Here is a 17,439-nt window from a genome sequence, read left to right as displayed (position 1 = left end):
TCTCATGAGGTTGTTTTAACGACTTAAGAATCTGATTTATATACCTGATTTGCAATTATCTCAATGAACCAAATCTTGGGGAAATTTCCAGACATGCTGGAAGCTGTTGGTCTCTGCTTTTCATGATCATTTAGGAAGAAATAAATAGCATATGTGGTTTAAATATTAGAGAAAGTTCAAGGACCCAAGAAGCCTGAGATGACAGCTAATTCTTTGAATTTGGCCTTCTTTGATCTTAACTATAAATTCCCACCTTACCACATCAGTTCTACTAATCTGAAAGCAATAAAACTCAAAGTAGGCCAGACATCACTTTGTTGGCCAAAATAGGAAAGAGAATCAATAGGCCTGGTCCAAATTCCAGTTTTGCAAGTTATTTAATTATTCTATGCTTGAATTTTTTTTTTTATGCTTGAATTTTATACCCATTATCAGATGGAGTTATTTCTAGCCCCTGCCTACATTCAGTGTCTTGCACAGACAGATAGATGTCATTTTGAGACTGTAAAAGCCTATATAATTATACCATGGGCTGAATCTCATGTTTTCCTTCTGATTGGCTTGGTTTTTCTCGGCTTAAAAATAATCCAATGTCCTGGTCCTCTCAGACTGTGCTTCCTAGACCACCTCCTGAGGCACCTGGATAGAAAAAGAACGAGCAAGGCCCCAAGCCACCTCTACAACCTGACAAATGAAAGCCTGGTCATTACCACTCAGTGTGAGGTGTTTTCCAGATAGGATATTATAAAGGAAATGTCTTTTTGTTTTCCCAGGCACAATTCCTCACTACAGAAGGGAATGAGTCAGGCTGGCTCAAGTTCTCAACATGCCAAATTTCTCCCACAGTGAATCAGTCACCTCTCAGGCCTAATGTTTAACCTGGTCACTCTTCCTCAGAGCTTTCTGCAGTCAGTAAATATTAAGAACGTCTTAAAAGAAGGCAATGGCAACCTACTCCAGTACTCTTGCCTGGAAAATCCCATGGGCCAAGGAGCCTGGTAGGCTGCAGTCCATGGGGTTGCTAAGACTCGGACACACCTGAGTGACTTCACTTTCACTTTTCACTTTCATTCACTGGAGAAGGAAATGGCAACCCACTCCAGTGTCCTTGCCTGGAGAATCCCAGGGACAGGGGAGCCTGGTGGGCTGCCATCTATGAGGTCACACAGAGTCGGACACGACTGAAGCGACTTAGCAGCAGCAGCAACAAGCACACCAAGAAGCAAGCTCCACAGCATACTAACACACCATCATGGGGGAGCAGGGAGACACAATAAGCAGAAGAGCTACCACACTGTACCTCTAGTATGTTTCATTCATTGGACAAACATTTGTTGAGCACTCATCATATGCCAAATTTGTCACAGAGTGGCAGGGGAAGGCCTTTCTGATGAGGTGAATTTTAGCAGAGTCATGAAAAAAATAAAGGAGTAAGCCACATGTATCTGCAGGAAGAACACTCCAAGTAGAGGGAAAGGCAAAAGCTTTGGGGCAGAAGTGTGCTTGTTATGTGTAACAAACAGCATGGAGGAATTGGCTGAAACAGTAACCAACAGGGGATGATGGTAAGAGATTAAATCAGAGAATAGAGCCTAGATTGGATAGGACTTTGTAGGACGATGAAATTACTTTGGCATTTACTCTGTGTCAGCTGGGAAGCCACTGGTAAATACTAAGTGTAGGTATGAAATTATCTGCATGTTTTTTTTTGTTTGTTTTGTTTTTTATCTGCATGTTTTAACAGGCTCCCTCTGGCTACTATGTGGACAACTGTAGAGAGAGGATAGTGGAAATAAGATCAATTAGGAGGTTCTGAAAGCAATCCAGAAAGGGGGAGGTTTGGATGAAGGCAGCAGCGGTAAAAGTGAGAAATTCTGGATATTTTATAGGTTAATATATTTGTTAATGGACTGAATGTAGAAAGTGAGAGAAAAAGGAGCCAAGCATGACCTCAAGGTTTCTGGTCTGAGTAACTTTAAGAATAGAATTGCCAGTTACTGAGATGAGGAAGACTGCAGAAGAATTAGCATGGGTTTTTTTGTTGTTGGTGGTTTGTTTTTATTTTGTTCTGCTTATGGATAGAGCAATGATGGTAGTAAAAAAACAGGAGTTCAAAGTTTAGGAAATGTTAAGTTTAGGACTTATTTAACATCCAAGTGAAGTTGTCAAGTAGGCAGCTGAGTATCAAGTCCAGAGCTCAGGGAAATGGTTGAGATATAACTTTCAGAAATTAGTTTACATGTGATGTTTTTTTTCCCACTTTCATTCTCCTTTGCCCCACAGAGAATACTCAACTCTATTTACTCTGGCCCAGTTAAGTACTTCCCTGTTAGGTCAGTTGATAAAGAATCTGCCTGCAACGCAGCAGACCTCAGTTTGATTCCTGAGTCGGGAAGAGTCGCTGGAGAAAGGATAGGCTACCCACTCCAGTATTTTGGCCTGGAGAATTCCATAGACTCGATAGTCCATGGGGTCACAAAGAGCTGGACACGACTGAGTGACTCTCACTTTCAGTTACTTGACTAATTCCAATAGTGCTGTGCATTCAGCAACCTCAGATTTTGCCTTGGAGACTCATCCCCAAGATTATACGTAAGAATCACTTAGAAGGCTAAAACCTGAGTTGGTTTATGGCTATACAGTCTCTAAAAAGCTACTACTCTTGAAGACCAAGACCTGGGTTTTGGTCTTTCACTCCTGCCTTGGTGCTCAGGTTGAAAATACCACACCCTCCTTTCATTCATCTACTTCCAGATTCTACAGAGGCTTCTATTTACAGATGGGAAGGTCCCTTAAAGGCTATCAGATGCTGAGACAATAGGAATTTAATGCACCTGCCCCCCACCCTTTGTTGGCCATGTTTACATAGTAAAGCCTGCAAGTTTTCATAGTTAGATCTACTGCTGCGTTCTCAACTCAACAAAGAATACTGAGTGAAGTTTAGGAATAATATCCCCTCTTCCTAATGTACTCAAAAGAAAAATGCCCTGATTATTCACCCTTGGATTGGTTGAAGTATCACTAGTATACTAAGCAGACAGGAAATTAATGCAGGTTACATCACTTTACCCTTATAAGGAATGATTATAACAACTATCACTTCAGCCTTTGGGTCAATGAAGTAGGTCACTTCTCTGTTCTTTAGGGGAGCTGCTCAATCAGAAAGCCTGTTCTTGCCCCACCAGCTGAGCTAGATGGCAGACTAACAGCAAGAAAGGTAACTGAACTTTCAGAACACATGTCAGCAGTGGTCAAAGAAGCGGACTCTTAGGGCACAGAGTCTACATCTTAAATAGTTCACAAATTATTTGATTTTCTTCCCTTCAAGAGGTGGAGCCTAATTTCCCTCCCCTTGAGTGTGGGCTGGACTTAGTGACCTGATTCTAAAGAATAAAATATAGCATATGTTATACATACATATATTTATAAAATGTTTTTTATATATGTATGTATATATATTAAAATGTGTACAACTTTGGAAACTAGTTCACAAAATACAAAGTGGCTTTGTGTGCACACATATGCTGTTTCTCTCTTTCTCCTGGTCACACACTCTGGGGGGAGGTTAGCTGCCATACTGGGAAGACACTCGACAGGCCATGGAGAGGCCCACATAGTGAGGAATTAAGGCCTTCTACACAGTCACTGAGGCAGTCATCTAGGAAACAATCCTCCAGCCCCAGCCAACAACCTGAGAGACCCTGAGTCAGAACCACCCCACTAATGTGCTCCAGAATTCCTGACCCACATAAACTGTGAGGTAATAAATATTTATTGTTTTAAGCTACTTATTTTGGGGATAACTTATTATGCAGCAGCCGCTGCTGCTAAGTCACTTGTGTCCAACTCTGTGTGACCCCATAGACGGCAGCCCACCAGGCTCTGCTGTCCCTGGGATTTTTCAGGCAAGAACACTGGAGTGGGTTGCTGTGGGATTTTCCAGGCAAGAGTACTGGAGTGGGGTGCCATTGCCTTCTCAGTATTAACCAGCAACAGATTAATATAATCACCCAATGATGCAGATATTACCCCATTTTTATAGATTAGAAAACTCAAGTTTGGTAAAGTTATTTAAGATCTAAAATTATACTGCTAATAAAAAGTAAAGCCAAAATCCAAATTCAGGGATGTCTGATTCCAGAGGCCATGTTCTTTGTTCTTTACCAAACAGGACAGGAAATAAACCAAACTAGAACAGAGTCCACAAACAATAAAAATATACAACATGCATTACTGGTAACTGCAAAGCAAACTGCCCAAATGTTTTCTTTGCTTGCAGATGTATTAGAACACTCTAGACCCAAGGAGGGACTGATCTATTTGCTATAATTTAACTACTGTACTTTATATAATGTAAAGTGTCTTGGACTTCAAGCAGAGAAATTTGGCTCTATTGAGGCTTTATATGGAAGAAAAGTTATGACCAACCTAGATAGTATATTCAAAAGCAGAGACATTACTTGGCCGACTAAGGTCCGTCTAGTCAAAGCTATGGTTTTTCCTGTGGTCATATATGGATGTGAGAGTTGGACTGTGAGGAAGGCTGAGCACCCAAGAATTGATGCTTTTGAACTGTGGTGTTGGAGAAGACTCTTGAGGGTCCCTTGGACTGCAAGGAGATCCAACCAGTCCATTCTGAAGGAGATCAGTCCTGGGTGTTCTTTGGAAGGAATGATGCTAAAGCTGAAACTCCAGTACTCTGGCCACCTCATGCAAAGAGGTGACTCATTGGAAAAGACTCTGATGCTGGGAGGGATTGGGGGCAGGAGGAGAAGGGGACAACCGAGGATGAGATGGCTGGATGGCATCACGGACTCAATGGACATGAGTCTGAGTGAACTCCGGGAAATGGTGATGGACAGGGAGGCCTGGCGTGCTGCAATTCATGGGGTCACAAAGAGTCGGACACAACTGAGCGACTGGACTGAACTGAACTGAGTAACCCAAGGTAGGTCATTTAAAATCCTTTGAGTTTCAGTATTTACTTCTGTAAAATGGGAATAAAATTCTCAAAATTCACAGAGGTCTTATGAGGATTAATTTACATCTCTCTATCAATCTAGCATACTATTGGAGCCCAGTGTCAAAAATAAATATTTAAACTTCATTTTCAGTCAGGGAAAGTTTAGGCTAAGGCAGGTGTTATAAGTTCTAAGAAATCAAAGAAATGCTGAATATTACGTCTTCTCCCTGTTTGCTGATATAAACAGGACTCTCGTTTATAGCTCTAATAAAGTTTACTCATGTCAGATACTGACAAATTATATTGAATAATGGCCTATTTATATTGATTATGGTGCCTCGCCTTATATGGGCTTGCCATTTAATAAGGAACTACTTAAACGGGTCCTGTTGGTCTGCAGGTAGGTCTGAGGAGCTGAACAGAGCAAATACTGCTTACTTCACTTTACCTTTTCAGGAAGGCACAGCTTAGGTGTAGCAAAGAAGTAATGGATCTTTAAAAGAGATCATAGACCCACTTGGAAATTAACTCATGATCTGGCCTTATTAGCTATATTCTCTAAATCCCATGGATTATTGGATGGACCCTTCCAGGGTCCTGATGAATGGCAACACTGGGGTTCCAAGTCTTAAGTTACCCACCAATACCTGACCCAATCTCATTATCTGGGCCTTTGGCTGAGGACAAATGCATGTTCCTCAGTACCTTCTGCTGCCTAAGCTTCAGGCACTTAAGAGAAAAACATCCAGCTTCTCTGCTAGGCTGGTGGATATACAGTGTCAACTTAGGCAATGGAGGTATTTTTAGCTGAAGCGAAGAACTGACTCGTCAGAAAAGACCCTGATGCTGGGAAAGATTGAAGGCAGGAAGAAAAGGGGATGACAGAGGAATGAGATGGTTGGATGGCATCACCGACTTGATGGACCTAAGTTTGAGTAAGCTCCGGGAGTTGGTGATGAACAGGGAAGCCTGGCATGCTGTAATCCATGGGATTGCAAAGAGTCAGACATGACCGAGTGACTGAACTGAACCGAAGGTTAAATAGTTAACACAACAGAGCTGAGATAGGGATCAAGGTATGGGGCCCCTTACCTGCACTGCTCATTTAGTGCTCATTTTTCAAAGCACATTCATAATCCTGCAACTCATTTTCAGAGAAACTCCATCCTTAAAAGATACAGTGTCTCACCATACAATACACTGATACTATAGAGATGGTCTCTCTGCTTCCTTCAGGCAACCTATCAAATCCCAGAAACACCTCAAATTTTATAGGCAAAAACAGAAGTTTGGCTGAAGGTAGACGGAGAGTTAAGATTTACTGCTAGCCAAGGGCCAAGCCCAAGAAGCAATACAAGATGGCCGAGACAGAAGCAAGAAAGATGTTGGCTTTTTGGCTCAACAATTATACAGAGCAGATTCATCACTGACTGTGAAGACTAGAGCAGTCTGGGTCTAGTGCTGCCTTCTGCGTATGAGGCTTTTCCTTTTCCTGCAGGTGAAACCACTGGGTAGGAGGCACTGAAGTCTCCACTAAGACACTATAGTCATCTGGAGTGTTTTTAATAAGCCTGATGCCTAGGCCACATTTCAGATACCTTAAAATCATGTTTGAGAACCGCTGCTCTAACACTTTTCCTGGCCTCAGTGTCTGAGGGGATTAGAGGGAGTGTCTGAGACAGGGAGATGTATGTTTGGAAGTACAGGGGTCACTGAGGTGATAGCTGCAAGGTTAAGAACCTGACAGTCACTACTATTAGGAAAAGAAGCTTAGAAATCCTTCACTAACCCAGCTTCTCATCTGTGTCCATATAAGGAAACCACAGACCTTTAGAGCCTTATAGAACCTTCAAGATCATCTACCTCAGCCTACTTCATCATATACTTGGAGAGTCTGAGGCCCAAAAAAGGAATGTTGACTAGTCAGGGTCATGGCAAGTTTTTAACAGCAGGGTCAGGATTAGAACCCATTTCTTCTCTCAGTCAATACCTTTCACTGTTATTTAATATGTTCTGAACACAGCAGTGTGGTGTAATGCTTAGGAACGTGTGCTGTGGCATGAGTGTGCTTGGGGTGAGGAGGCTGGCTCCACTGGTTGACTCTGTCACATTGAGCAAGTCATTCAATGCCCTTGAGCCTCAATTTTCTCACCTGGAAAGTAGAGAGAATAATGGCATTTACCTCAGAGTGTTGTGAAGACTACAAGAGAGGAGCAGGACAAGTAATGTACTTGGCACGGTACCCAGCACACAGTAAGCAGCAGCAATGTTAGCTGTTCTTAGTCTTATAACAATGAAGTAGGTCAGGGTAGCACCCTGAAGAGAGGAAAAGAAGGAACAGGTATGGTTATTTGGGCTGTGGCTGATGTCCAAAATGTTCAAGCAGCTCTGCTTTCAGAGACTTTTCAAGTCAGGGCAATTCTGAGACAACCAGCTTTGACATCAGCTTGAACTTAACCAGGACACAACCTCAAAGCATCTTCACCTAGAAGATGAACTAGCTGCCCATCAAACAAACAAATGAGCACAAAAACACTCTGCATGCTGAAAGTGCTGTACAAATGTGAGAGATGTATTATTACTCTTAATAATGATATTTGTCACCATCACCATACAGTCTGCCTCGGCCAGTTTGAACTTTGATATATCAGTCATAAGTCCATGCAACGGAATAAGAAGCAGGGAGTCAGGACAAGGTCACTCACAGAAACCCTAAGATTTAGTCATAAGATTCAAACAGAAAGAAAGCTAATGAATAGGGACAAGAAAAACAAGATCAATCTTGGCTCTCATTGTCACCAAAAGACTAAACTCATTTAAAATGCCCAATGAGCAGCGAGGCATAATGATGGGCTTAATAAGACACCAGACCCAAACCTTCTTGGTGCTGGGATGGACCTTCACAAGAGGTGATGGCATGTCTGTTGCAGAGAATTTGAAGACCACCAAAATCCTTTTCTGAAAACAGCAAGAATACTCAAACTCCTTGTTTGTTGGGTTAATCAAAATGATTTACTCAAACTCCTTGTTTGTTGGGTTAATCAAAATGATTAAAGGGTGAGGACAGGGTCTGGGAGTCATAAGAGGTATTTCTTTAACTTTGTAAACTACATAGAAAATTTTAACTGGTTTTTGTGAGCACACTTTTTTAATTTCAGAAAAACAAGTAAGATGAAAAGAGAGGGAATAAGGGCTAGAAAAGCTGAAAACTTTCAGGGACAGAAAATTCAATATTCATTCACAAATGCTGTATGGGTACGGTGTGGAGTCCCTGGAAGACAGAGACTCTGAGGAGTCCAAAGGCTCAAAAAGGAAGGAGAAGATCCCAAGACAGGCTGTTTATGGGACAGAGGTCGTCCTACAAGGTCTAGTCATCACTGTTCCCTCTCCCCCGCCAGCCCTGCTCCACCTTCCTCCCCCAGCATCTGCTCGGGTCACCTGCCAAATACCTAAGAAATGTAATCCTCAACAGTAATAGTATCTTCTTGTTTACACTGTGCCTCATGCTTGTACTTTGAAAAAAGAGAAAGAAAGAACAAACTCTACTTCAGGTGCAAGGCCTCCCCTACTACATGTATATACAATCATCCCCAAAATTCCTTTCTCAACAGGCATCTACAGATTAGGGTAGAAAAGCACTGCCACCTCAGGTCTGTTTCCAAATATGTGTCCCTCCCTGTGGTTCCTTCAGCCTTTTCTTTTGTACATAACAAGTAACTCAAGATTTGGTCATGTGACATACAATGCCTTGTCCCTGGCTAGTCTAAGTCCTTAACTCCCCACAGGGCTGAGGCCAAACACCACCTTGGGAAGTTCTCAACTGCAGGGAAAGCCAGATAGGGAAGAAGGGGTCTGAGTGTACAGTAAGTGCTAACAAAATATATACGTATAGGCTGAATTATATTGCCCTTAAATGCCAATTTAGTTAAAACCACAAATTAAGATTATGAATCTCCTTTTGGCAGAGGTCACTTACATTTCCTGAAAATCCCCTGAATTACTCTGTTCTTGAGTACCACCACCTCTTGCCTATTACTTAGTAGAGTTTTTATAAATCATTATAGCTATAAAAAGATAACTCTCTTATCCCACCCTAGTGGAACTGAGAAAAAAAAAACAAGAGTTTACATGAAAATGTTTTGAGAATAACCCACACACTACTCTCAATTCAAGGCAATTTTCTACCTGAACCACAATCAGGGGCTAGTTTCAAATATGATCCTGAGTCTCTGGAAAACCTTTTTAAACTTACATAAGAAAAGTCAAATGTTCAGGCTTTACCAGAACAAACTATCTCTAACCCAAAAGACATTAAGTGTTCAGCTGTTTTCCATCCAGGTGTCAGGGGAGAGTAGGAAGAGAGAATAACTAGAATTCCATATGTATTTTCTTAACAGACTAACATATCTGCCCAAGCTAGTTACAGAGTATGTTTCAGCATTATATAAAACAGAATTCTCTTAAGGTCTACTTCTTTAAAATTAGGGTGTTAATACCACCTGCCCAATCCTCCTCACAGGACTATTATACAGTACAAATGCAATAGAGCACAGTACATGCCTTCACTATGGTGAGATACTGTGTATGCTGTAACTTCCTCAGAAGACACTCCTGCCTGCAGCTTCCAGACCACTTCCCTGCCAAACAGAATGTGAGGAAATATGCCTCTGGGGCATCTGAACCCCACCTTCTCAAGCGTCCAACCAACGGAAAAATAACCTCTCTCCACTCTTGAAAGGGCCGCATAGAAATTATTAACTTCTAATCAATATGATCAGAGTTAGTCAAGACTTGCAATTGTATGTAATTTATTCTTTAGGCTTGGAGAGCTTGATTAACTAGACACACCACTTTCCCTCCCTCACCTGTCCTGATCTGTTTCCTCTGCACTTGAACTTTGTGCCAAAGGCTCAGTCTGGAATGCTGCAGGGCCTTAACTCTCTTAAAGAGGAGTCAAAGGAGTCAAACACCTACCCATGTAGCTCAGCTCATCTGGGTGGGGAAGGGCCCTTGGCTGGTTTAGAGAAAATGTTTTCTCACACCTTCATCCTATGTTGAACAAAATATGGCATTCTTTAAAAACAGAGATAAACCCAGATCTCTCAAAGAAAAGCCACGGAGTTAATCTAATCCTAGGTTCTCTGGTCTGTGTGGGCTGTAAGCATGCCACTGTGACTCAATCCCTGCAGGCGTTTAGAATTCAATCTAGCCACCAGAGGCATTGCCCATCCTTACGTCAACAAGGACACAAGTCAGGGCAAGTGTCACCAAGACGCTACTTTCATTTAGTAACACCATGTAATAGAAACTGACTGTGTCCAAGCTTTTTTTTTTTTTTGAGTCCAAATTTTTAGTCTTCCAAATATTTTAAGGAAAATCTGAATACCTGTTATATATAGACCATTCCCATTTCCTAAATTAATCCATCCAGTTTCTAGAGATCACCCTATAGATTCAGACAAGTTTGTGTCCTTTCTAAGCTAAAATGAAAAGGCCTGGAAAATACCCTCATCTCTTCAGTCTGACCTCAAACAGTAGCTCTGCCTCTCCATGGTCATTTTATAAAATGGAAAAACGTGGCGATGGGAGTCAAGACTTGGGTTCCATGCTATCATAGCGTTGCCAGTGGTTTTCACTTTTCTGGGCCTCAGTTGCTTCTTTGAAATAATACAGGAAAGTTGGGTTAAATGTTAGTTGGCTCTAAGTCTTACAGTTCTACTGGCCTTCCGTGCAACTTCCAACTACAATCTCATCTTTAGATGCCAGGCACCCAGAGGTTCTATTAAAATTCTAATGAATTACCTACAAATAGTTTATGTTCACCCTGCACACTGTACTTTGCCAAATCCTGCTGGCACATTGGAGATAACTACACAATAATACTTAAAAGGCACTATTCTAAGAGCTTTACCTAAGGATGAACCATATGAAGCTGCCAACACTGAAGTATTTTTTAAACTACAAAAACAGCAACTTCAACTTATTTATTCCCTCTAACCAACCCATGTGCCATGTGGTAGGTTTTACAAAAGAGGACAACAGAAGCAAAGAGAAGTTAAATAACTTGCCACAGTCATGCAGCTAGATGGTGGGGTTTGGATTTAAACCCAGGCAGCTGAGCTCCTGAGTCTTCAGTCCTAACCATAACATTATATACTGCCTCCCATAATGAAAACAAGAAAAGCTTGAAGACTGGAAGCCCAAGCCAAGATAGTGTCTCAGAAGGAGAGTGAGAGGCTCACGCCGCAGCCTCTGTTGGGTTGTACCTTTTACTTCAATGGTGGCATTTGCCTTAGGAGCACTGAGAAACTGATATACACAGTGGTATTCGCCTGAATCCTCAGCTCTCGGCTTATTGATCCTGCAGAGATGAGAAGAAAAATCAAGTGAGGAAGCTGGGAACAGTCAAAATACACAATAAAAGGAGAATGAAAGGGGCAACCAGGGACCCTGCTCTCCAAATTGTGCCCCTGCTCTCCAAATTGTGCCCCTGCATGCAACTCACTTCCTCATAACTATAAGCAAAAACCTCCCTCTGTGTACTAATGATTTACTCCTTACTAGATGCCAGAAATACAGAGATGGTTCCTAACCTTAAGATATTTCAGTCTATTGGAGAAATATACTACAAAAAAAGTAATCAGAACAGCTGTAACAAAGTACTAAAATCTACACTTAGATACAAAAGATGGGCCCATCACCAAAAAGTTCTTGCGCACCTTGTGGTTCCAAGTCAAATAAATAAGAGCAGAAAGAAAGCATCTGTTTCTGCACTTTCCTGAAGAGTTTGTTTTAGTGGTACTGTTCTTCCTACCCTGTATTTCACTAGCATGCTTTTCAGTAAGTCTAATAACAGAATAGGATCGGCGGGGGGAAAATAATCTGCCATCAGAGCACCAGCCACAGAGATGCAGCTCAACTCTTTTGGGTACAGCTAGAACTCCAGGGCTTTGCATGATCTGGCCCTTCCCTAGTGTCATCTCAGCCACTTTCTAGCCCTGCAGGTCTCTTTTCAGTTTTTCAATGTGCTGAACTTGTTCCTAGCTCAGAACTCTGACAAAGGATGCTCTGTTCTATACAAAGCTAGTCCCACTATTCTTCATCTCCCTAACTCCTTTTCCATCAGTCTCGGCTTACATGTCATTTCCTCCCACCTCCAATCTAAATGACATCCCTGTCCCTGACATTCTCTCATACTACACTATAACCCTTCACAGTACTTATCACAATGTCTAATTATTTATGTGATTGCTTGATGAATGCCTGTTTTCTCCATAGACCAAGTTCTATGAGGACAGGCATTGTTAATTTGGTGCACAATTCTATACCCAGCACATAACCTAGTGCCTAGAATATAGTAGAAAAATGAATGAACACAAACAAGAGTGAACAACTACGCACAGATCCAGACCAAGTTAAGCAGAGTGAAAGGAAGGACTGTGAGAAGTGTGTGTGATGAGAACAGTACTTCTTCTGAATTCTAAAGGGTGATCCTAAACAAGCTTTCGTGGTCCTGAAAGTCAGCTTATCAGCTAACTGCACACTGGCCTACATACACCACCACCCCAAACATGTGCAGAAAGGCTAGTGTGTAATTACAGAAAACAGAGAAACATCAGCTTCCAGATGAGAATATAAATATTGTTTCACTCCTACTCTTCTGCTCAACGGTTAAAACATGATACTTGTGATAACCAAATCTCCACTGCATTAGTTAACGTCTGAAAAACTCCTAACCTCAAAACACTGGCCAAACGCATTTATCCATCTTACTGTTCATCTCAAAAAAGAAACAAGTTAAGAGACTATGAATGAGCAGAGACACAGCCCATTCACAAGACTGTCTCAGCATACCCATAGCAGCATAAGATTCCAAGAGGAGCCGTCAATAGTCTTCTCAAATTGACACAAATGACTATTCTTACATCAATATGCTCCCAACAAGAAAACAGATGCAAGTCAGTTGCTCTTAGTAATGTTCCCAGAGTTAGAAGGGGGAGGAGGAGAAGCAGCAGCAGCAGCAGCAATATCTTCAGGGTTTAGATTTATTGTACTAAGTTGAGAAGATGATTCTCAAACTATGGGCCACGCCAGTGGGCTCAAAATCTCCTCACAACATTTCCTTCAACTAGCTATTGGGAAGCAACGAAAGTAAATCAAAAACGTCCCCTGCAGGCTAAGCACAAGCACGGTTTGTGACGGGCTCCACTGCTGACTTATGAGGTGGCCCAAAGGTCTCCTCAGCTGTTACTCTACAAAATGTGAGTTGTTACTCTACAGATTCCCCAAAACACTCATGACAATGCAGAACACCCTGGAAAGCCTCAAATAGGCTGAGGAAAGAAGAGGCATTCTATAAAATCAGGTTCAAACTTTATACAAAGTTACAGCTCAAAACTTTAGGGGTAACATAGTGCAAGACCCAAGAGGAATATGATGGGATATCTGGTATCTTTAAAGAGGTATTATTTAAAAAAACAAACTTGCAAAACTAATGGACAGACCAAGAATAGATGCCTTTTATTCCACCCAATATTGCTATTCAATTAACCTTTTCCAAACTATGAGGACATATCTCAGGCTATATTTCCAATTTTATATCAGAAGAAACTACAGTGGAAAACAGACTAACTACCTTGCTACAAAATGGTATAGCACAACAGAAAAACAAACAAAAATCCCAAATGATCTAGATTCTAAAGAGTCAGAAGACCTGGAACCTAGGCTTGGTTCTGCAACTTATTAGACACAGTACGTGGCCTTGAAAGGAGTTAAGCGTTATTACTCTTTGAGTCCCAGTTTTCTTACCTGAAAAAAGAGGAAGAGGATCCACAAATTAATGTGAGTCAATTATTTAAGGGATCTGCTGCTGCTGCTGCTGCTGCTGCTGCTGCTGCTGCTAAGTCGCTTCAGTTTTGTCCGACTCTGTGCGACCCCATAGAAGGCAGCCCACCAGGCTTCCCCGTCTCTGGGATTTTCCAGGCAAGAATACTGGAGTGGGTTGCCACTTCCTTCTCCAATGCATGAAAGTGAAAAGTGAAAGTGAAGTCGCTCAGTCGTGCCCGACTTCGTGACCCCATGGACTGCAGCCTACCAGGCTCCTCCATTCATGGGATTTTCCAGGCAAGAGTACTGGAGTGGGGTGCCAATGCCTTCTCCGTAAGGGATATGAAATGATCTCAATTCTGCAAAATACTGCAGAATATCCTTGCTATCACTGGGTACAAAAGTTTTCCTGGTCTCACTCCAGTGCACTCTTTAGTCGCACTGCATCATCCTGCCAAACAGGATTAGCTGATCCTTTTCAACTAGGAACAAACTATCCTGAAAGGTGAGGTGCCATGTGTTCTAGATATTTCAAAATGTACCAAATCGTTGGGTGCTGGATAACTTCAGCCAGCAAATATCCCCCTTTCACCAAAGGGCAATTACAGGGTACCATCCTTTTCCAGATCACTAATGAGCCCTATATCCACCGGGCCTGATGAGGTTATGGTCATAATAAACACTCCTAAAAGCTAACTCACTAGGAAATCTACTCAGTGGGAAGAATACTTATGGTAATCTTGCTCTAAGAATCCTAGATCAGATTTCAGTCTGATTCTTCAACCCACTGGATTAAGTCAAGAGACCTGCATTCTAATTGTGGCTTTTTTATTGACTAGCATTACTACCCCAAGCAAATCACTCCTGATGCCCTCAGTTGCTGTTATCATAAGGAAGAGATCTTTTATGGCTCTCAAACCTGGTTGCTCATTAGAAATTACTTGGAAATCCATGGAAATTCTAGCCTCACCCCAGATATACTCTGGATTAGACTCTCTAGAGGAGGACCATATATATCATGGCTCTCCCACATAACTTAATTACAGGTTATGAATGTGAAGTAAATTCAACCATGTAACCTCTCATCTTCCCAGGAGATGCTAGCCCCTCTCACCTGTATTCCATGTTGCTGGCATTCTTACGAGTGGCAGTCAGTTCTACCCCATTCTTTGTCCAGTAGCTGTATGTAAGGGTGTGCGAGTTGGAGGTGAGGTTACACTGCAGGGTAACAGAGGGCGCAGGGCTTTCTCGAATAATGACTTCTTCACTGGTGACAATCCTTGGTTCTGTAATAAGAGTGCACAATGATCGGGAGCCAGAGTTCCATTCTCCGTAGCCCTGGCCTGAGAGTAGGATGGGGTAGGCTGGGGAGACTAGAAGAGGGAGGGCAGACAGGACCACATGAGGAATTTCACTTTACCACTTTGGAGGAAGTCAATAAAGGAAAAACAATGATTATAAGCAAATGATCACTAGCGCAGACAACAGCCTGAAGACCAGCTGGCCTAGACGTGAAAAGAATGGGAGTATTATGGATGCTTGTACTGGCAACAATTCACTTATGCATTTGAATACCATCATTTTTTGAGATAAGAACCACCAACCAATTTGGCTTCAATTAAAAAACCAGGCTCCACCTTGCAATTCTGAAGACAAAGGCAGTATCATTTAGATAACTAATAAACTTCCTATGGAGTCACTAGGCCTTGAAACAGTAATAGTTACAATTAGGTAATACATGTATGGCTTTCCCACATTTAAATCTGATAAATCTATAGCAAACCAGCCATGGCCATTAATTATGTAGAAAAAGACAATATAGATCTTAAAGGCAAATTTCCTGCCGAAAGTCTATTGCATTTTCCAAATTTTGCCGAGAGAAAATTCCTAAGGAACCGTCAGTTCTTCTCTCCAGCCCATATTCTACTCCAAAGACAAAATATTTTCAGAACTGCACTTTAAAATATTTTTCATTCTAAGATAATCATAACTAGAATGTAGTATATGCTGGTATTATGGGCTCCTAGAATTTTAGAGCTGAAAGGCTTTTAGGGTTCAATGAATCCCAGTCTTTAAGAGCTAAAAAGGTAAAAATTACTTGTGCAAGGCCATAATTATTATTAGCGACAAAGCTGGGCCTAGAAAACACATCTGACCAAATTCTTTATCCCTCCCCCTCCAAGCCAAAAGCACCCCCATAACACTTTCCACCCTAGAGAAATTATATACTTCATCTTCAGGTTCTACCTGGGCTTACATAACCTGGGATCACTCATTTAGTATCTACAAAAATAAACTGTGTCAAATGTTATAATACATTGAGCAGAAATATTTTAAGGCACACTGTATCAATACCATTCCTGAAAGGTTCATCTTTACAGCACTTTGAATTCCATCACTATATTAAAGTCAAGAAGTCTGTTTGTCGTCTTTTCTTGTTATCATTTTTAATCATTTCCCATGGTTAGTTCTTTTTCTACTTTAGGTCAATCATTCTCAAGTAAAGTTAAAATCTTTTCCAATCCACAATCAGAGCTATTTGCTCTTTAACTTTTTTCCCAATTATTTCCTAGAAATCCTTGACTAACTTTTCATTTTCCTACACTTGGCTTCTTCCTGTCTACAACTCTCTAGCAGCTCCCTGACACCATTTTATACACGTATAGTGCTGACTCTATAATTCTTAAAGACAAAACTCTCTCCCTCCCTCTTCACTTGAACCAAGCTTTGTTCATTGTGCAGGAAGGGAGAGAGGATGGAGAAGTCATGGGACACTTGAAAAGTGTAATGCCCAAGCACCTCCTAATCAATGCAACATTTCTGACTGTAGAGCTCATATTGTCAAAGAAAAATATTGTGATAAAGCAAATCCTCAAGTTTGCTCAAGTAAATTGGTTCTCATTATTTTCCAACTTTAGCAAAAGGATAGTGGTTATCTTCCAATCAGCACTGGTCCTTATCGGTAACACCAAACAGGGTCTCTATGTACAGATAATGGAGGCATAGCAGCCACTAAGACAGAAGCAGATGCATGTAAACACATTAGCGCAGTGGTGTCCCATGGTTTCCAAAACACACTGGACAGAAGCCAAATCCCTGGGCCTTAAGTCGAGCAGAACAGCTGCAAACCCTGCAATGGAAGGCGCACATACACCATCAGCAGAAAGCATCACAATTCCAGGAAAATCAAAACCAAGCAAAAACAAAAGAGATAAAGAGAACCAGTACTCCACAGAAATTAAAAAATATAAAGGCAACATTAAAACCCAAACACACTTTTAGTTTTTTATTGAATTTTTATTATCCAATTTTATTTTCTGTCCCATTTGGGACTTGTCTTCTGGTTCTTCCTCTCAGACTGCACTGAGAAAGGGTAAACTTTGAGGCCCAGAGCTTCAAGATGTTTAAATTATAAGGAGGCCAAAGTAAATGCTACTCTTACCTGTGGTGATGCAAATGACCACTGCAGCTCAGGGAGATTAAGAAGTTGATGAAAGCAACCTGGTGAACTTTCTGCCAATAATTCTCAGAAGGCAAAGGAAAGCACATTTTCCCTTAGGTGTTAAAGATCCAGGAGAGAGTCAGCAGGGAGCAAGTCGATAATTTTAGTAGGTTTAAATATGATTCTGCACCATAGGAGGGTCGTGAGG

At 41.4% G+C, this 17,439-nt stretch overlaps 1 protein-coding gene across 2 annotated transcripts in view; it reads right to left on the bottom strand.

Moving 5' to 3' along the window:
* The window catches only part of NPTN (neuroplastin), a 66,734-nt gene that overhangs the window by 13,633 nt on the left and 35,662 nt on the right, over positions 1 to 17,439 (bottom strand). For both annotated transcript variants that reach the window (XM_040227378.1, XM_040227377.1), the window contains exons 3-4: positions 14,904 to 15,075; positions 11,230 to 11,324 (exon numbers count right to left, since the gene is read on the bottom strand). In XM_040227378.1, coding sequence (XP_040083312.1) covers positions 11,230 to 11,324; positions 14,904 to 15,075 — 267 coding nt within the window. The remainder of the gene's footprint in view (positions 1 to 11,229; positions 11,325 to 14,903; positions 15,076 to 17,439) is intronic.

The sequence above is a fragment of the Oryx dammah genome, unplaced genomic scaffold (genome assembly GCF_014754425.2).
Source record: "Oryx dammah isolate SB20612 unplaced genomic scaffold, SCBI_Odam_1.1 HiC_scaffold_26, whole genome shotgun sequence".
Lineage (NCBI taxonomy): Eukaryota > Metazoa > Chordata > Mammalia > Artiodactyla > Bovidae > Oryx > Oryx dammah.
The sequence above is the reverse complement of the archived record's forward strand: the minus strand, read 5'-3'. Positions and strand labels throughout refer to the sequence as shown.